Here is a 20,652-nt window from a genome sequence, read left to right as displayed (position 1 = left end):
CCCTTTAGCTGATCCAAGGGACAGAAATTCCCTATCATTCCTTCCCCTTTCCCTCCCTTCGTCCTCCTTTTCCTTTTTTTTTTTTTTTGCCCTTCCCTTTGGGAAGCAGCACGGCATAATCGATAGAGCACGGGCCTGGGAGTCAGAAGGTCATGGGTTTGAATCCTGGATTCATTCATTCATTCAATAGTATTTATTGAGCGCTTACTATGTGCAGAGCACTGTACTAAGCGCTTGGGATGAACAAGTCGGCAACAGATAGAGACAGTCCCTGCCGTTTGACGGGCTTACAGTCTAATCGGGGGAGACGGACAGACAAGAACAATGGCACTAAACAGCGTCAAGGGGAAGAACATCTCGTAAAAACAATGGCAACTAAATAGAATCGAGGCGATGTACAATTCATTAACAAAATAAATAGGGTAACGAAAATATATACAGTTGAGCGGACGGGTACAGTGCTGTGGGGATGGGAAGGGAGAGGTGGAGGAGCAGAGGGAAAAGGGGAAAATGAGGCTTTAGCTGCGGAGAGGTAAAGGGGGGATGGCAGAGGGAGTAGAGGGGGAAGAGGAGCTCAGTCTGGGAAGGCCTCTTGGAGGAGGTGATTTTTAAGTAAGGTTTCGAAGAGGGAAAGAGAATCAGTTTGGCGGAGGTGAGGAGGGAGGGCGTTCCAGGACCGCGGGAGGACGTGACCCAGGGGTCGACGGCGGGATAGGCGAGACCGAGGGACGGCGAGGAGGTGGGCGACAGAGGAGCGGAGCGTGCGGGGTGGGCGGTAGAAAGAGAGAAGGGAGGAGAGGTAGGAAGGGGCAAGGTGATGGAGAGCCTTGAAGCCTAGAGTGAGGAGTTTTTGTTTGGAGCGGAGGTCGATAGGCAACCACTGGAGTTGTTTAAGAGGGGGAGTGACATGCCCAGATCGTTTCTGCAGGAAGATGAGCCGGGCAGCGGAGTGAAGAATAGACCGGAGCGGGGCGAGAGAGGAGGAAGGGAGGTCAGAGAGAAGGCTGACACAGTAGTCTAGCCGGGATATAACGAGAGCCCGTAATAGTAAGGTAGCCGTTTGGGTGGAGAGGAAAGGGCGGATCTTGGCGATATTGTAGAGGTGAAACCGGCAGGTCTTGGTAACGGATAGGATGTGTGGGGTGAACGAGAGGGACGAGTCAAGGATGACACCGAGATTGCGGGCCTGCGGGACGGGAAGGATGGTCGTGCCATCCACGGTGATGGAGAAGTCTGGGAGCGGACCGGGCTTGGGAGGGAAGATGAGGAGCTCAGTCTTGCTCATGTTGAGTTTTAGGTGGCGGGCAGACATCCAAGTGGAGACGTCCCGGAGGCAGGAGGAGATGCGAGCCTGAAGGGAGGGGGAGAGGACAGGGGCGGAGATGTAGATCTGCGTGTCATCTGCGTAGAGATGGTAGTCAAAGCCGTGAGAGCGGATGAGTTCACCGAGGGAGTGAGTGTAAATGGAGAACAGAAGAGGGCCAAGAACTGACCCTTGAGGAACTCCAACAGTTAAAGGATGGGAGGGGGAGGAGGCTCCAGCGTAGGAGACCGAGAATGATCGGCCAGAGAGGTAAGAGGAGAACCAGGAGAGGACAGAGTCCGTGAAGCCAAGGTGAGATAAGGTACGGAGGAGGAGGGGATGGTCGACAGTGTCAAAGGCAGCAGAGAGGTCAAGGAGGATCAGAATGGAGTAGGAGCCATTGGATTTGGCAAGAAGGAGGTCATGGGTGACCTTAGAGAGAGCAGTCTCGGTAGAGTGGAGGGGACGGAAGCCAGATTGGAGGGGGTCTAGGAGAGAATGGGAGTTAAGGAATTCTAGGCATCGATTGTAGACGACTCGTTCTAAGATTTTGGAAAGGAAGGGTAGTAGGGAGATAGGACGATAACTGGAGGGGGAAGTGGGGTCAAGAGCGGGTTTTTTTAGGATGGGGGAGACGTGGATCCGCTGCTTATCTGCTGTGTGACCTTGGGCAAGTCACTTCATTTCCCTGAGCTCAGTTACCTCCTCTGGAAAATGGGAATTGAGACGGTGAGCCCCATGTGAGAAGCAGCATGGCTCTCAGTGGAAAGAGCTCGGGCTTCGGAGTCAGAGGTCATGGGTTCGAATCCCAGCTCTGCCACTTGTCAGCTGTGTGACTGTGGGCAGGTCACTTAACTTCTCTGTGCCTCAGTTACCTCATCTGTAAAATGGGGATTAACTGAGAGCCTCACGTGGGACAACCTGATTACCTTGTATCTACCCCAGCGCTTAGAACAGTGCTCTGCACATAGTAAGCGCTTAACAAATACCAACATTATTATTATTATTATGTGAGACAGGAACTGTGTCCACCCCAGCACTTACTACAGTGCCCGACACATAGTAAGCGCCTAACAAATACATTATTTTATTATTATTATTTTTATTTCCTACCCTTGCTGGCAGCAGCAACTGTTGCTATGAGGAGCTACTGATACACATTGTGGGTATGCATTGTGCTTTAAAGAATACTGACTGGTCATAGGTTTGATTTTTGTTGACTTTTCTGCAAAAAAAAAAAAGAAGTTTACCAATACCTGCGGCAAGTAGGGATACACCAGTATCTGTAATATTTCCACTAAGGTAGAGTAGCAAATGAATGACAGAAATGGCCACAACTTAGTAAATTTGTTAGTTGAAGAAGTAATTTTTCTATCCTAACAGCATCTACTGTGTCATATACGCTAATCATTTAGACCCCCCTCCCTCCCCACACACAAAAAAAGTGTTATGAAGGAAGAGGCATTTTTTTAACTTGAATTCTCCACTTATTGAACTCAATTTTCTTCTTTACTTTGCCTGGGTAGGCACACTATCAAAGGGGCAGGATCCTTCTTTTCAACCTGTCCCCAATCGGAATCTCATTGTCACTACAAAACGTCTTTATTGACAGATCGCATCCATCTAGAAACACTTTTTAAAGCTCTGAATGAATTCAAAGTCAACCTGAAGTTTTCAAAGCCCAAACCCCTACTTCGCTTTATTATTTCATACGGTTCTAGGGTATTTGCAGTATGAAATAAGTGTGCGGGAAAACCAACTCGACTCTCTATTTTGAAGGGCATGAAAATTCCATTCTGTGGCGTTGCACGGGGGAAAATGTTCAATTACAACTACATTTTGATGTGTGGCACGGTGCCCCTAAATCTGACATCCTTTGAATCTGACTCAGTTCTGTATCATTAACTCTTTCATACATCCCCAAATGCATGGATGCAAGGAGAAGCAGTGTGGCTCAGTGGAAAGACCACGGGCTTGGAAGTCAGAGGTCATGGGTTTGAATCCCTGCTCTGCCACTTGTCAGCTGTGTGACTTCGGGCAAGTCACTTAACTTCTCTGGGCCTCAGTTACCTCATCTGTAAAATGGGGATGAAGACTGTGAGCCCTACGTGAGACAACCTGATTACCCTGTATCTCCCCCAGCGCTTAGAACAGTGCTCTGCACATAGTAAGCGCTTAACAAATACCGACATTATTATTATTATTATCATCCCCAGTACCCAGACCAATATCCTAAGGTGTATGCTGCTTTAAATGTTTGCAGAAGGTGACCCCTACCGAAATCAATCAATCCACTGGAGTTTATCGAGCAATTACTGTGTGCAGGAACTGTACTAAACCCTTGGGAGAGTGCAGTGTGGCTCAATGGAAAGAGCCCGGGCTTGGGAGTCAGAGGTCATGGGTTCGAATCCCAGCTCTGCCACTTGTCAACTCTGTGACTGTGGGCAAGTCACTTCACTTCTCTGTGCCTCGATTACCTCATCTGTAAAATGGGGATTAAGAATGTGAGCCTCACGTGGGACAACCTTATTACCCTGTAAATCTACCCCAGCGCTTAGAGCAGTGCTCTGCACATAGGAAGCGCTTAACAAATACCAACGTTATTATTATTATTATGACAGATTTGGTAGATCTGTTCCCTGGCCACGGTGTGTTTGCAGTCTAGAATAGTCAAACGAATCTAAGGAGAGGACATTCAAGTTCCTACTGATTTCTTGAATCTTGGATCTTTTGGGGTGAGCACAGTGCTGCTAGTTACCCTAGAGAGGTACAATAATATGTGGAAGAAAAACCCCTCTTCGCATGTCTCTTAGCAACAGAGAGCAGAGTATTTCAGAACCGCATCCAAGGTTGTAGTTTTCCGGGGCTTGACTAGCCAGTGTGATGTGGCAGGACCTGCTAACCCTGTGCTTCAGGACATGCCCTATGCTAAATCAAATAGCATTTCAGCTCATCATTTCCCTGAGCCTTTCACTATTTATCAGTAAGATCCATAGCACCGGTGCTTGCATTTGACAGAAGAGCTTCCCCAGAACCTGCCCTTGTGTTCCTTATAGAGGCTCCACCCACCGGGAGAATATTCCATATAAATCTCAGGAGCCTCTGTTAAATTTGGGTTCAGTACAAAAAACATGAAAAATCAATATCTCACTTGGACTCAAAGGAAAATTTGAGTATGGGATTTCTTCCTCACCATATGTACTATCACTTAAAAATGATTTGGGGCTTCTGATTAGGCATCAAATTGCAGCGAATACCAAATGTGCAAGTTCTTCTAACCCTTAAATTGTCTCCGTCTCGACCCTCGATACTCCTTCTTGCATCCTGCTAAACATCGTTCGCGACTCTTCTTGCACCTTTACCTCTAATTATCAATCGATCTTCTTTATCGAGGACTTACTGTGTAAAGAGCACTGTACTGAGGACTTGGGAGTTCACGGCTATTCTTTGGGGCTATTAAGGGAGAAAGAACTCTGAGATCTGTAAGGGGATGGGAGTTTTTGCATTTCAAAATGACTGCCGTTTGAAACTTTCCTAGCAGTTTGCGGTCACAGCAATATTACCAAAAATCTAAGCCTCCGCCTCCCATTTCTTTCTAAATTGAACCACTCTAGTGCCCCCTTTTTAAAATTGGTTTTGCTTGAAGAAAAGGAAGGTGAAGCCACCCTACACTTCCAAAGACAGTTGGCAATTAGTCACAAATCAAGCAAATAAAGGTCAGAGCAATTTCCACAAGGGTGTAACTAATGCTAATTTGGTCACAGCTCCCCACAGTTTAACTCAGAGGTGTTGGAGAATAAGGGATCGGTGAGGTGCCTAAAAATCAAATTTAATAGTAAACTTCAGCTCTGGTGAAATGTGGTTCCCACAGGGATTTCGTTTTCAAGGTTTTTTCCTCCATCGATAGGCTTTTTCTCTCTCTCTGTCACCTTTCAATATGAGGAGCCAGCCACCTTGGCCCAAGAGAGATGAGAAGCAAGGCAGAAGCCATCTCAGAAACAATCAACTCCGGTGTATTATTCTGCAAGCTGCCTGGGGAACTGCAGATAATGGAGGCTGACCAATAACTCAGCTTGCCAAAGGAGATGATTATAGAACAGTCAGTCACAAGATTTAGCTGAGAAATGAGGTTGCCTGTAGCCCTTGGCGGGAGGCAGGAATCAGTCATTAAAGTAATCCTCAGGTGAGAAGTTCAGTCAGTCATTTATTGAGCACTTACTGTGTAGAGAGCTCCGTACTAAGCGCTTGGGAGAGTACAGTATGACATTTGGTGGCCCTGTTCCATGCTCACAAGGAGCTTACGGTCTAGTAGGGGAGACAGACATTCATATAAATAAATAAAATTTGACTATGTACCGAAGTGCTGGGGGGCTGATTGGAAAGATTGGAAAGGTAGAGTGGCTGGGATGGGAAGCAGCATGGCCTAGTGAATAAAGCACGGGCCTGGGAATCAGAAGGTCGTGGGTTCTAATCCTGGCTCCCCCACTTGTCTGCTGTGTGACCTTGGGCAAATCACTTAACTTTTCTGTGCCTCAGTTCCCTCGTCTGTAAAATGGGGATTAAGACTGTGAGCCCTACGTGTGTCCAACCCAACTATCTTGTATCTAAAGTGTTTAAAAGAGTGCCTGGCACATAGTAAGCGCTTAATGAATACCATGATTATTAATATTATTATTAGAGTGTCACTGCCGCTGACTGGAAAAAGCATAAAGGTTTTGGAGGGCCCTCAGTGAGAGTCCCTGCTCTTCCTCTAACCTTGCTACTGTATACTCAGTAAGCACCCAGTACATACCATTCATTGGTCGATAGCCTTCTGCAACAGCTCTGGGATATCATTCAACCTCAGAATTGCAACAGGATACCGTGATTCAGTATCTGCAGTTAAATTGTTCCTGCCTCCCCTAACCCTTCAGGCAAGTCATAAGGATAAAATGAAATAATTGATATGCATTCCTTTATTCAGTCAGTCAGTAGTTGTTAATGAGTGCCTTCTGGAAACAAAGCATTTCCCCAAGGCACTCTTAGTTTAAGAATCAAAAGGGATTGGCAGGCACATAAGGGAGCCAAAAACAGGACATAAAAGACAAAGGCAGATATAAATCCATTATGGGCCCTATTTTTAATGGATTTTCCAAGCGTTTACTGTGTGCCAGACACTGTACTAAGTGCTGGGTTAGATACAAACTAAGCAGGTTGGACCCAGTCCATGTCCCACGTAGGGCTCACAATCTTAATCCCCATCACACAGATGAGATAAGTGAGGGTCAGAGCCACTCCGTGATTTACCCAAGGTCACACAGCAGGCATGGGACAGAGTCGGGATTGGAACCTCTGGCGGTCAATGGTATTTGTTGAGTGCTTACTGTGTGCAGAGCCCTGTACTAAGCGCTGGGCAGAGTACAGTATACCCCTTGTCCTCTGACTGCCAGGCCCGTGGTCTTTCCACTAGGCCAGGCTGTTTCTCTTGTTGCCAAAGGGCAAAGTTGCTGGCTCCTTGTGGCTCAGAACTTTTCAGAGCCCAACCATCACAGAAGGCACAGATGCAGCAGCAGCCACAGGCTTCCCAACATTCTAACTTGTGAAGGCAAGCTGCCATTTCACATGAATATGCTTTAAAACAGTGCCAGTTCCCTAGATGCCCGAGTGGCATTATCAGTTTTGGTTTGTGTCCTCATGACCAAGGTGAGAGGCCATTTAAAAGCGAACAAATCCCTAGTCCTTGTCCGGTCTTACGCCGTCGAGTCATTTCCGACCCGTAGCGACACCACGGACACATCTCTCCCAGAAGGCCCCGGTCTCCATCTGCAATCGTTCTGGTAGTGGATCCATAGAGTTTTCTTGGTCAAAATGCGGAAGTGGCTTACCATCGCCTCCTTCCACGCAGTAAACTTTAGTCTCCGCCCTCGACTCTCTCCTTTGCCGCTGCTGCCCAGCACGGGTGAGTTTTGATTGCCTTCCACTCGTTAGCCACTGGCCAAATTGGAGTGGAATGGACAGGCCTCTGCTTGACTTTCTCTCCAGAGCCGAGTCTAGTAGAGTACTGGAAACTCTCCAGGTGTGACCCTGAGAGGAGAGGGACCTTAGTCCTATTCAGGCTTGAATTTAGGGCCTAAAACTAGGTCCCGGTGTTAGTTGCCCTGGTCAGTCGACTTAATCAAATAGCCATCTTCTGAAATGGTTGATGGTGATCAATGCAGAGGCTGTTGAGGATTTTTTTTTCTGACCGTGGTCGGCAATCACCAAGACTGTTTTACGTAACTTCAACCAGGAGTCAAGTAATAGTTGAGATGTCAGGACCGAGAACCTGCACGGAGGAATTGATAAGAGTGATAACAGCTTGCCTGACATCGTTCACACCCCCTCACACCTTCTTGTTTCTCATGTTTCTGCAGGGGCAGGCAGGCGGGAGGGCAGCCCAAGATGTTCATATGCAGTCTGCTTCCTCATGAGTCAGCTACTGGCAGGACTAGGACTAAAATTCAGGCCTCCTAATTCCCAGAGCAGTGTTCTGTCCTCTCAACCAAAAGCAGGGCGAAGTCTGAGAATTATGCATGTCCCGTAAGAGGGGAGGCTTCCAGCGCAAGTAGATAGCCATCGCAACAGGGAAAGCAATAGAGAACGGTATTATCCAAGCACATTTCCTTTTTGGCAGGTTTCTTTTCTTTGTTCCAGTTTATTACTGGAGTAACACCCCTTTTAATAAACAAATCTGACAAAATGTTCTCGAGATGATTGGTCTGCAAATTTCTTGCAAATTTAAAACCTGCAAGCCTTTTCCTTTAGAAGACAGCTATTTAATGTGCATGTAGTAATCTAAGAAATCTTTAATTAAAGCAATATTTCTTAGGCTCGCAGGTGACTTTCTCCCGGGTTTCTAATTGTCCTTGAAAAGTGCCTGAGGGTGGAAATAAGATTGTGTGTTTGCACATTGATTTCTAGGCGTGAGGACTGTCAGCAGTGTGGCTACAGGCGGGCCCGAGGTATCAAGACCTCTAAACAGCACCATGGCTGAGACCAGGATGAAGCGCATGAGGGAGTAAGTAGCATATATTGACCCACTGTAACAATCCAGAAGGAAGATCTACTTGGCACTTGACAATGTCCAGGCATACCTGCAACGCGACTGTTGAGGATGGAGGAGAAAGAGAAGCTGTGTCTTCTTGATTCAGAGGTGATTGGGGGAGGCCAGAGTCCTCCTGGCTAAATTTGAAGTCCAGGTCTATCACCAGATGTTGTGGGTGGGTGCTATCAAGGTGACAAAGCCACCTTATTCACTGTAGAACATCACCCAAATAGCAGTTGGATTTGTGACTTTTTATAATCAAAATTGTTTCCGTCACTGCGTCTCGTGCCAGCTTTCAATCAGTAATATTTATTGAATGCTTACTCTGCGCCGAGCACTGTTCTGAGCGCTTGGGAGAGTATAATAAAATAGTGTTGGTAGTTATGAGCCCTAGCTGGGGAGACAGACATGAAAATAAATTCCTGATAAGAGGAGCACAGGCTATAGTGATATGAGCATAAGTTTTAGGGGGCTGGGATCAGACCTAAGTGCTTAGGCAACACAGAGGGGAGGGCAAATAGGATGGAGAAATGAGGGGTTGGTTAGGGAAGACCTCTTGGAGGAGATATGATTTTAGTAGGGCTTTGAAGATAGTGGAGTGTGTCCATTGGATATGAAGGGGGAGGGAGTTCCAGGCCAGAAGTAGGAGTGTAAGCCAGGGGTTGGCTACTAAACAGTTAATTAGCCAATCAATCAATGAAATTTACTGAGTCCTTACTATGTGCAGAGCATTGTACTAAGTGCTGGGGGGATGGTAGACATGATTCCTGTCTTCAGGGGGTTTACTGTCTAGTGGGGGATGCAGATGTGTGCATCGAGGTACATCGAGCAGGTTGGTGTTAAAAGAGCAAAGTGTGTGGGCTAGGATGTATTGGAAAACAGCGAAGTCAAGTAGGAATGGTGGAGTACCTTAAATCTGATGGTGAAGAATTTCTGTTGGACGAAGCGAGCGATGGGCAACAACTGGAGGGTTTTAAGGTGCGGGGAGACACGGACTGAATGATTTTTTTAGCCAGATGATCCAGGCAGCAGAGTGAAATTGGGCAAATGGGAGCCTTGGGCAGAGCCCTTCTACTGGGACAGAGAGAACCCATTGCTTAGGGAACAGAACTACTTGTCAACACAGTAGTTTCATTCTTTGAAGTGCCCTGGCCTCTTCTGGGGATCCCCATGGCAATCCCCAAAATTGGTAACCTTGAGTGGTTGAACCAGGGGGCTTTCCTGCATCTGGGCCTTGGGGAAATTGCCCTGCCTAACCTATCCACCCCTATCTGAAGCCAGCCCACGAGGAAGAGTCATTTGAAAACAATGATTTAACTTCTCTCCTGGTTACTGTGGGCAGTCTAATTGCAGTCTGTGAACATCTCTCATTTAAAAATTTTTGTTTGGGGAAGGATAATGAAATTAATGGGCCCCCAGATTTTAATCTATTGAAATCCTCCATTACCACAGTCAGAAATTCTTCCTCAGCCTAACATTTCACAGAGAGGAGTGTCCCAGTAGTGGTTGAGAGGTTTCATCAATTCCTGCTATGTAGATGTGAAACCATTTTCATTCATTCAGTAGTATTTATTGAGCGTTTACTATGTGCAGAGCACTGTACTAAGCGCCTGAAATGTACAACTCGGCAACAGATAGAGACAGTCCCTGCCCATTGACGGGCTTACAGTCTAATCATTTTGTGAAAGCTGCAGAGGAAGACATCTGGTGATTACTCTGTACGGTGTCAAGGAATACTCAAGGAGGAATCTGAGAGCCGAGAGGATGGGGGTGTGGTGTTGGGGGTAGGTGGCCTTGTTGAGGTGTTGGTATCCAACCTCATTATTGTCTTAAATCCCTAAAAGGGGTGAGGGCCTTTTGGAATAGTGAGCAAAATGCCAAGTTTTGCACTGGAGATTATCTAGCCAGAACTGGTTAGTTTGCATAGGACTGTTCCTTGAGTATTTGGGTATTTGAAGAAATCCAGTTAACTAAAAAAAAAAATGGTGTTGAAGTTATTGGTTATGATGAACCTTCCTCTGCTAGGAGATCGTTAAGAGAAGCAGCGTGGCTCAGTGAAAGAGGCTGGGCTTAGGAGTCAGAGGTCATGGGTTCTAATCCCGGCTCCGCCACCTGTCAGCTGTGTGACTTTGGGCAAGTCACTTCACTTCTCGGTGCCTCAGTTCCCTCGTCTGTAAAATGTGGGTGAAGACTGTGAGCCTCACGTGGGACAACCTGATTCCCCTGTATCTACCCCAGCGCTTAGAACAGTGCTCGGCACATAGCGCTTAACAAATACCAACATTATTATTATTATTATGAAGCATTTTCCATGCTACAACATTTTGCTCTTAAAATGAAGTCTTTCTATTCCTGCCTTGAGACCTCTTCTTGGGAAACTTGCCTTCGCATAGCAAATGCTGTTGTTTTGAGGTCAACTGCAGTCAGAAGGTGCTACTCCCAGATATCGGAGCTGTAGTCGAATGAAGTGAAACAGAAACTTCATTCCAAGCTGAATGCTTTCCATTTACTTCGAACAACGTCCTGTCAGGCAGTGCCATGAAGCTTTCAAAGACGTTCTGTTAGTTAACCTCAAGCTTGCTGATTTCACCAAGAAACTGTTCAGTAAGATCCCAGTCTTGACCACTGCCTTGAGGTGGTGCTGGCAGGCAAAGCACTCGATTTAAATAGTAAAAAAAAATGATCACCGAAGACTCGCCGATTTTTTTTTCAGTTGGATGATCACACGAAGACCATTCAAACCTGATCTGACCCAACAGGCCCATCTTGTTCATCTGAATTGATTCCTGCAGAATCCACAATCGGTTCCTCTGCCGTTAATAAGTTGGCTACTCGGCCAAGTTCTCCTGAGGGCAGGCAGAGTCAGACAGTCGGGCCTTGCCGCTGGCTGTGATCGGTATTCCAGCCTGCTCTCCCAAAACCCTCCAGAAGAAAAACTTGTGGCAATATATTTCTGTTGGCTTAAACTATTCCGGGATAAAAATGAAGCTAGGATGGGTTAATTTGGGGTTACTTTCACCTACACCGTTTTTCCAACCATTTCCCAAGGAAGTTCTGAGGTCACCTGCCCTCACTGGGGGCAGGGAATGTGTTTACCAACTCTGTTGTATTGTACTCTTCCAAGTGCTTATTACAGACCTCTGCAAACAGTAAGCACTCAATAAATACCGTTGATTGATTTCTGGTAGCCAAATCACCCGCCTGGCTCTAGCGGTCTTGAATCTCCATGGCTTAAAAAAATCCCTTGTAAACTTTGACCGTAGTATTTTCTGTTGTACTCTTTTCTAGCTTGTGGTGCTAATTAAGTTCTGACTTTGATCTTTTCTTGTCGAAGAATCTGGGTCAGCCAGTCTTCAGAACTCTCAATAGGTTCACTGTAGGAGTTTTTCTATCTTATATCGTCCTTCGATTGCCCTGATTTCAAGATGGCTGATGTCGGTCTGGGTTGGGGTTATACGGCTGTGCAGCCCAAAATTCAACCTTCCGAGGAAAAAAAAACCTCATCATGGTCTAATATTGGCTAGTTCACTAGTAGTAGCTAACAGAATATTTCACTGAATCTGAAAAATAGTTCAAAAACTTTGAAATAAGAATAGGGAACAAAAATAACATAGATTACTTCCTTTCTTCCCTTGTTTTTTTTTCCTTCTCTGTCTCTGGTCTGCATTCACTTTCCTTTCTGTACTGTTCTTTTGGCTCTTGACTAATGGTCCTTCTTTCTTACAAGTTGAGTGAGAAACGGAAGACTTTTGTCCTCCTTTCGTCCCCCTCTCAAGTGAAGCTCACTTTAGCCCGAGCATCTTCATTTCTATGTCCCAGTAGCCCTGCTTCCCATCCATCCAGCTAAATCCAATTACACCTGCCAGTTTGAAGGTAATAACGGAATTTCTAGGTGAGTTGCAGTGGAGGCGGGAAACTGGGAGCAAATCCTGATTGTGTTCAGTCAGTGTTTGATTAGCTACTCTGTGCCAAATGCATCAAAATGCTTGATTAAATCCAATTTTCTCAAGGTAACCTGGGACTGGTCCTTTTTCCCAGAAGCAGAGGTGTTCTCTCTTTCTCTCTCCCCTTTGTCTCTCCTCTTTCTGTCGCTCTTTCTTTTTCTCCCCTCTCTCTCTCATCTATCTGTCTCTCCCTCACCTTTTCTGCTTAGAAGGCAATGAAGACAGTTATAAAGCACCTTAGGTTCATATTCCCTAAGCTAACATTACCTTGGGAAAGTTATACATTGGTTGAAAACACCTATAGGCAATAGATATCTTACCCCATCTCTAAATCTCTAAAAACCCCAGAGTCAAGGCTTCAGGATGGCAAGGAGCAAGCAGCTAACTTGCCAAGAAAAATATAAAGAATGTTTCTGAATATCTTTTGTAAAGGCCAGACCCTGTTACACACTAAAAGGTCACCAAATTACTCCCGAGAGGTCCCTTGGGGTTAAAGCAGGAAGCTTACCATTACAGTCAGAAAGACCGGGTTCTTAGATTCTAGGTTCCTAGATTCTAATCCCAGCTCTGCCTTCTAGGTAACCTTGGCCAAGTCACTCAACTTCTGTACCTCCACTTTCTCATCTGGAAAATAGGGATTAAGTTCTCCCTCCTGCTTAGACTGTGAGCCCCATGAGGGACAGGGACTTTGTCCAACCTGCTTATCTTGTATCTACCCCAGTGCTTAATACATTGCTTGGTTCATAGGAAACACCACAAATAGTTTATTATTGTCAACATCATCATCATCCAAGAGAACAGGTACTCAACCTGTCAGGGACTCTGTGACCCAGGGCGAGCACCAGGACGGGAGCCAGGTAGCAGGGGTCAGGCTGCAGATCGTAGACTGTAAAATTCTCACGGGCAGGGATTGTGTCCAGCTATTCTATAGTAACGTTCTTTACCAAGTGTACAGTACAGTGCTCTGCACACAGTAAGGCCTCAAATTGATTGATTGCTATGGGCTTCTGGTGTATAAGCAAAGAGTGGGACCTGTAAAATGCCCTCATAATTCAAAGCAGGAAATGCCCCAGTTAAAAAAATGACACGATATATACCCTGGGTGAACCGTTCAGATTGTGTAGTATCTTGGAATGTGCCTCTATCCTTTGCATCAACGCGCTAAAGAAATGATTAACTTTTTTTTCAACAGTATATGTTAAGCACTTACTATGTGTCGAGGAGTGTTCTAAACACTGGGATAGTTACAACATAATCAGGTTGGACGTAGTCCCGGTCCTTCATAGAGTTTACAGTCTAAGTCGGAAGATGGAGGATGTAGTCCCGTTTTACAGCTGAGGTAAGTGAGGCACAGAGAAGTTAAGTGCCTTGCCCAAAGTCACACAGCAGACAAGTGGTGGAGTGGGGATTAAACCCAAGTCCTCTGACTCCCAGGCCTGTGCTCTTTCCACTAGGCCACATTGCTTCAACCGTATTCACATGATATTCAAAGTCTGCACTATTTTTGCTGGCTCCTTGGTTTCTAATAAATTTGCACTTCAGAGGTTAGTTCTGCATCTGGCCTGGAACGCCCTCCCTTCTCATATCTCACAGACCATTATTCTTCCCACCTTCAGAGACATATTTAAAATGCATCTCCTCCAAAAAGCTTTTCTGGTCTAAGCCATTATTTCCTTTTTTCCCCACTCCCTTCTCTTTTACCAGCCCCACTGCGCTTATGGATAAATATATATATATATATATATATATATATGCACATATATATATATATAATTTATTTATATTAGTGTCTGTCTCCTCCTTTAGTCTGTAAGCTCATTGTGGGCAGGTAATGTGTCTGTTATACTGTTCTCTTATGCTCTTCCAAGTCCTTAGTACAGTGCTCTGCATATAGTAAGCGCTCAGTAAATACGATTGATAGTAATCTGCATCAAAGAAATGGGTGTGGTTAAAGTGCCTTGTTCCTCCCTCTCTTTTCCCTCCCCCTCCAAATTCTGTGGATTTGCTCTCTTGCATAGAGCTCATTTCTGAATGCATTAATAATCCTCAGCATTTGTACAGCTCTTTGCATTCATTGATCTGTTATTCATCCCACTAGCCCTATTAGGTAGGTCAGGGTTATTATTTCTCTGTTGCGTATACGGAAACCGAAGAATGAAGAGGTCAGACTGCCTCTCTGTACGTGTGCACCTGAGTCATTGGCAGATTTGGGGTTCCTAATTCCCTTCCCACCAGCCACCCCCGTCTTAAAGTGCAAATTCAACATTGGAAGAGCCAGATCTGGGTTCAAAGCAGCCAGCTGAGAGAATTTTCTAATAAGGCATGAAGATAATGAACTCATTATCCAGCTCTCTGCAGAAATGTTAGGTACAGAAATCTATTTTCTTGAAGAGAGTAAACCTCACTCAACACTTTTATCAAGTTTGTCTTGCCGTTACCTTGGGGACCCGGTTCTAAACTTTCACGGGTATCTTTTATATATCACTCGGAATCATCTGTAGAGTTGAATCTGTCTAATGCTCTGCTTTTTTCACCTTCAAACCTGGTGAATCTTCTGAAGTCAGGTTAGAGTTTTGGCAGGAAAGCGGAGAAGCATTTCAGTCAGGGCTAAGGCAGTCACTCAATCAATGGTATTTACTGAGCGCTTACTGTGTGCAGAGCTCTGTAGTAAGCCCTTGGGAAAAGACAATGCCGTAGAGTGGTAAGAATAAAAATAATTATGGTATTTAAGTGCTTACTGTGTGCCGTGCACGCGGGACAACCTGATAACCTTGCATCTATCCCAGCCCTTAGAACAGTGCTTGGCGCATAGTAAGCAGTTAACATATACCATCATTATTATAAAAGCTAATAAGGTTGGACACAGTCCCTGTCCCACACAGGATTCACAGTCTTAATCCCCATTTTACAGATGAGGTAACCGAGGCAAAGAGAAGTTAAGTGACTTGCCCACAGTCACAAAGGAGACAAGAGACGGAGTTGGGATTAAAACCCACGTCCTCTGACTCCAAAGCCCGGGCTCTTGCCACTGGCCATGCTGCTTCCTGCCCTCAAGGAGCTTAGAGTCTAATGAGGGAGATAGCTATTAAAATCAACTACAGATAGGAGAAGCAGCAGAGCATAAGGATGTGTCCGTAAGTGCTGGGGGTGGGGTGAGCTCAAATGCTTAGGTGATGCAGAAGAGAGGGAGAGTAGGGTGGGGGAAATGAAAGCTTCTTGGAGGAGACGTGATTTTAGTAGGGCTTTGAAGATGAGAAGAGTGGTGGGATTTCTGTTGGTCGTGGAACTGGAGAGAGTTCCAGACCACAGGGAGGAGATGAGCAAGGGGACAGCAGCAAGATAGACAAGAGCGAAACACCGTAAGTAAGTAGGCGGTAGATGAGGGAAGTGTGCGGGCTGGGTTGCAGTGGGAGACTAATGAGGCCGAGTAGGAAGGCGAGAGCTGATCGGTCAAAAGTATTAATTCTCCGCTTACTGTATACAGAGCACGGTTCTAAGTGCCGGGGAGAGTCCAATATAGCAGAAGTGGTAGACAAGTTCCCTGCCCACAAAGATCTTACAGTCTAGAGGGATTGAGGAGGATCTCTTTTCACTTCATCCCACATGGGAAAAGAAGTTTTCACTTTGTGATGTTCAAAGTCACCGATGTCTGACCCTTGGAGGCCAAGCTGCTCGGGGAAATGCGTAGATGTTGCATAGATTCAACAGAAGCCATAGAGAAAAGACTGCTCCTGTTCATTCAATAGTATTTATTGAGCGTTTACTATGTGCAGAGCACTGTACTAAGCGCTTGGAATGTACAAATCGGTAACAGATAGAGACAGTCCCTGCCCTTTGACGGGCTTACAGTCTAGCTGAGGCTCCTGCCGTTGCCTCCACTGCTCGAAAACCAGCTTATGAACACGGGACAATCTAAGGAGTTTTCTCCGTTTTCTTCAGTGCTGCCGGTGTCCCCGGGACCTAAAGGCCGGTGTCATCTAACAGCTCCAGCAACTTACAATCACAAGAGCAGGCTTCCCCAATACAGGCAAACATTCTGAGATCAGAAACATTCCCTCCTTTATGTCTCTTCTTTCTGGTTCCCTAAATAACTGCTCTGATCTGCTAGTTTTGAAGATTAAATTTCTAAGGACTGCAAGTTTGGAGATGTCAGCACTCAGAACAGTGCCCGGCATATAGTAAGCGCTTAACAAATACCACTCATTTTTATTATTATTATGCTTAACAAGCCCTGCAGAGATTGTACACTCCTTAACGGCAGGGATCGGGTCTTCCAACCCTATAGTACTGCAACTCTCCAAATAACTCTGTATATTGCTTTACATACAGTAAGAGAGAAATCCTGTGTCCAATACTATTGTGATGATAGACTTTCCTTAGAAGATATATTTTCCTTCAGGAAACACAGGGCAAAACTGAGGTCAGAACTGAGTTCTGATCAGTTTTCTGTGGCTAAATGATTCAGATTTGCCCAAATCATTCAATTAGCCGCTTTTTTCCCTATCGAGCCTATTAACTGCTGTGGCATTCTCTATTTCTCTGCAATTCTTAATCAAGAATTGGTTTACAATAGAAGGGACACTATAACTTGACAAAAAACCCTAAAAATGGGTAAATCTCCATTTATCGAGATATCGAGGTTATCGAGCCTGTTAACTGCTGTGGCATTCTCTATTTCTCTGCAATTCTTAATCAAGAATTGGTTTACAATAGAAGGGACACTATAACTTGACAAAAAAACCCTAAAAATGGGTAAATCTCCTGGGAGCTGAAGTGGATTTCACCTGCAGTTTACATTACAAAGAAGATGTTGACATTTCATAGCCCTAGGAAGCATACATAGATTATTCATATTCCAAATGTCATTTTGTGCCTTTTCTATAACTTCTCTTCTATTTTATCACTTAATTTGCCTAACATCAAAGCAAAAGCATTCAAAACAGATAAGTTAAATTGATAATGAAAAAAATCTCATCTGTTGTTCTTCGACAATGGAAATAAGCTACAGAGGTGACCGAGAAATGACATTTGATTTTTAAGAAAAGTTCACCTCTCTTGATGGACAGATTAACAACAGCATCTCTCCGGAATTCCTTCTACAGGCTTTGCCAATGTTAGTAGGAATCCACTCTCCTTCCTCTCATTGGACCTCCCTCTCTCCAACCAAAGTTACCAAAGCAAACTTTTTTAGAGGGTGTTCAGAGCTCACAGGGGGGCTGCCCTTGGGCTTTTGTTGGAGTTTATGTGATAGCTGGGTTCTGTTGGGTGACGGTGTCGTGAGTCCACTCTCCTGAGCAATCAGGTGGCCGATTGTGGATTTCTGTGCAGTACTTCAGTGAGGAAAGGTTGAAAAGAGGCCAAAAAAGAGGAACAACATTATCATTATCTGCTGGGCTGCTTTCCCAAATTATCAGGAAAATCAAATGTGAGTTGGCTAAGGGAGGAGAGCAAGTTCTCTATTGAGCCGCCACAGCTGTGCATTTCATTCCCCATTTTTCTTCCTGGTAAATGACAGAGCAACATGCAGACCAAAAGGTGGAAAAAGATACCAAGGAATTTGACATTTGCGTGTTTTGGCTTACTTTAGTTCTAGTTGTGGAGTGTGCTACACGGCTGTTCCTAAGACTCAGGGTAAGAGAAGCCAGAGTGCTCCCATTTGGAGGTACCTAAGACACAAACAGAATTTAGTTTATAATAGCATGAGACTCATCACAGATTTTGTACTTTGCAAGCTGGGCTGGGAAGTGAACAAGTTTAATATTTAAAATGTGTGGTCACTAATAGATCTGAGGTGCCACCCAGCTGCCCAAACGGCTCCCTAGCCCCTAGTAAGCTCCGAGATTGTGTGAGGGAAGAGATCTGTCTGGGGGGTTCGAAGAAGCAGCTCCGGTGGGCGGGAAACGCGCAACCTCTTTAATCAGTATTTCCCGAGCGTCCAGTACAGCGCGCTGCACCGAGTGGGCACTCAAAAGATGCTACTAATATTACTATTGATATTACTTCTTAGGAGAGAACAGGACTAGTGAATTTCCTGGCTTATCCTTGACCCCACGGCCACCCCACACCCTACTGAGGTGGAGGTGGGGTGAAGGATAAGCCAGGAAATAAGCCGGGGACTGGAGTCGTGCTCCAGTTTAGGGCTGTGGTTTAATTGAACGGCAGCTCAGAGAGTCAAGAGTACACCCGTCTGATCTAAAACATCCCTCCAGAGAGATGACTTTTAGGTCAGAGCACTGTTTATATAGGAGAGCCCATCCAGAGCACTCTCTGGTAACACTTGGTACGTACCGAACCTCAGGCAATGAGATGTAATGATCGACAAGACCGCATGCCCTTGGAAGCCCCCACCGACTCGTGGTGAACAGCAGAACCACCCAACGTGGAATCAAGTCAGCCTTGGCACTAGTGTTTTCAGGGCTGAGTCTGGGGAACTGGTTTAAGGATGGATGTACTGCACTATTCTGTAAACACCACTTCCCTTTTCTCATCGGGGAGCTAGCGGCCCTCCACCTTGACTGGCCCCGGGCTCCATCCGCACTTCTAGAGGGCCGGGTGGCCTTGCTTCTACGCGAACTAGGAGTCCCAGTGACCTCAGGGCCCTGCCTTTTGCAGGATGGATCGCCATTCTGTAAAGAAGGAAACTGAATAGGAATAATGAAAAGGAAACTAAAAAGCAATTGCAGAAAGATGCAAGCTGCAGTCTTATATTCAGGGTAACAGCTGAAGCTTTTTCAGTTAATGTCTAATTTTGTGCCTGAAACATGAATATCCATCTACTTTTCTTTTCCTCCTACGACAGCAGCATTTGATGTGAGATGGTGGTAATTGTTCGGTCCCATTATGACTGAGGCGTTATTGCCGAATTATTTCGACAACTTAAATTGTTTCCTAATGTTTTGACCCTATTAAGATGTTTTCTTTCAAGAACACCATCTAACCTTTGATCCATTGAAAAGGAAGATAAAGCATCTGACAGACGTTATCAACATTGTCATTTAAAGTTGAAGTGAAAGATGATCCTTCTCTCACCTCTTAACTGACAGTGCTTCTATTCGTTATGCTGCCTACCCCGTTTCCATTGACGAACATCTCCCCAGCTGTACTATTCTTGCAAATTACTCATGGAGGGAAAAAAGAGAAGTTGTAAAAATACATTTCCAACATCTTGAAGAAAGTTAAATTTTATAAGTGACGGTTTCCCCGGGTCATATATAAATCCACCTCTCAGACTTCTTCCAGGAAGCTCTTCGGAAAGCCCGCTCTCGAAGCAAAAGGCGGATGAAGAAAACCCATGTCAGTTAACCCATAAGGAGCAACCCACTGTGTCTGATTAATCGCCCCATCTTCCTGGTTGTGTCCACCCAATGCCCACCTCTGTACCTTAGGCCCTTACCTATTTAGTTACTATTGTTTGATTTGTCCACTTCGTTTAATTTATAACTACTCTCATGATCTTTATGTTGGAACTTGGTTAATATAAGCTTTCCTCCAGTTAGAGGTCAGGCTTCCTGACTGCTTTCAAGTCTTGCGTCCTGCTCATCGTTCATTGTGAAAAACAAAGAAACAAACTCCCCAGTTGTGTTTTTCTCTCTATGGTGATAGGTGTCATGGAAATGAATAATTCGTTGGCTAGAATTGTTCCTGTTTGAGATGAATTCTATTTTTTGCCCTTGTTTTGTTCTCCGAGGGCCACTTCAGAGCTTTTTGATTTTTATTATTCTCATAAGCTCACGATCCACAAAATCTTTGATTTAAGTTAACAGATTCCAATTCAGAGACATGTTTTTAATGTCCTGGCTTTTTATGCAATCCAGATAGGGATGATGAATCAGGAAAGGGAATCATTCTGCCTTGCTTGGGCAGAACCTCCCTCCCCCGTCCCACCCGCCCACTCCAACAAAGGAAGAGGCTTTGTTTCCCTTTCGTAGGAGTGGTGGGGCGGACACTATTCTATTCTCTACTACATTATCATAAAGATAAAAGTAATGTGATTGTCTCCCACTTCCCTCCAGAGAACTAAAAAACAATATTAGCTCAGCTTTTTGTGGCTGAGCACGATTTAGACCATTCCATCACTCAGCCAGTACACCAAGGTCCCCTTTGGCAGTAGCCACCACCTTCGATTTAACCCAGTGCCTTCGTATGGGCACGTTCTCGAGAATGGAAGTGTACCTGCCAGAGTGCCCCGAAATCATATATGGTGGAGTCCCCGGATTCTTGGGGCACACCGGGGAGATTACCAAACCACACTGCAGTTCTCTCAGCACCGCCAGGAGGGAACCAGTGATCCCGTCCAGCCTCCTGCCTGTTGACAGAACTGGCTTGATCACAGTCTCGGGAAG

At 45.3% G+C, this 20,652-nt stretch overlaps 1 protein-coding gene across 3 annotated transcripts in view; it reads left to right on the top strand.

Annotated features, from left to right (window-relative positions):
* NEK11 (NIMA related kinase 11) overlaps window positions 1-20,652 on the top strand; it is a 160,292-nt gene that overhangs the window by 127,820 nt on the left and 11,820 nt on the right. For 2 of the 3 annotated variants that reach the window (XM_029070653.2, XM_029070650.2), the window contains one exon: window positions 8,243-8,339. The exons of the other annotated variant lie outside the window; for it this stretch is intronic. In XM_029070653.2, coding sequence (XP_028926486.1) covers window positions 8,243-8,339 — 97 coding nt within the window. The remainder of the gene's footprint in view (window positions 1-8,242; window positions 8,340-20,652) is intronic. 3 annotated transcript variants of the gene reach the window in all.

This window comes from Ornithorhynchus anatinus, chromosome 8, assembly GCF_004115215.2.
Source record: "Ornithorhynchus anatinus isolate Pmale09 chromosome 8, mOrnAna1.pri.v4, whole genome shotgun sequence".
NCBI classification, from domain to species: domain Eukaryota; kingdom Metazoa; phylum Chordata; class Mammalia; order Monotremata; family Ornithorhynchidae; genus Ornithorhynchus; species Ornithorhynchus anatinus.
Note: the sequence above shows the minus strand (reverse complement) of the source record. Positions and strands in the feature narration are given on the sequence as shown.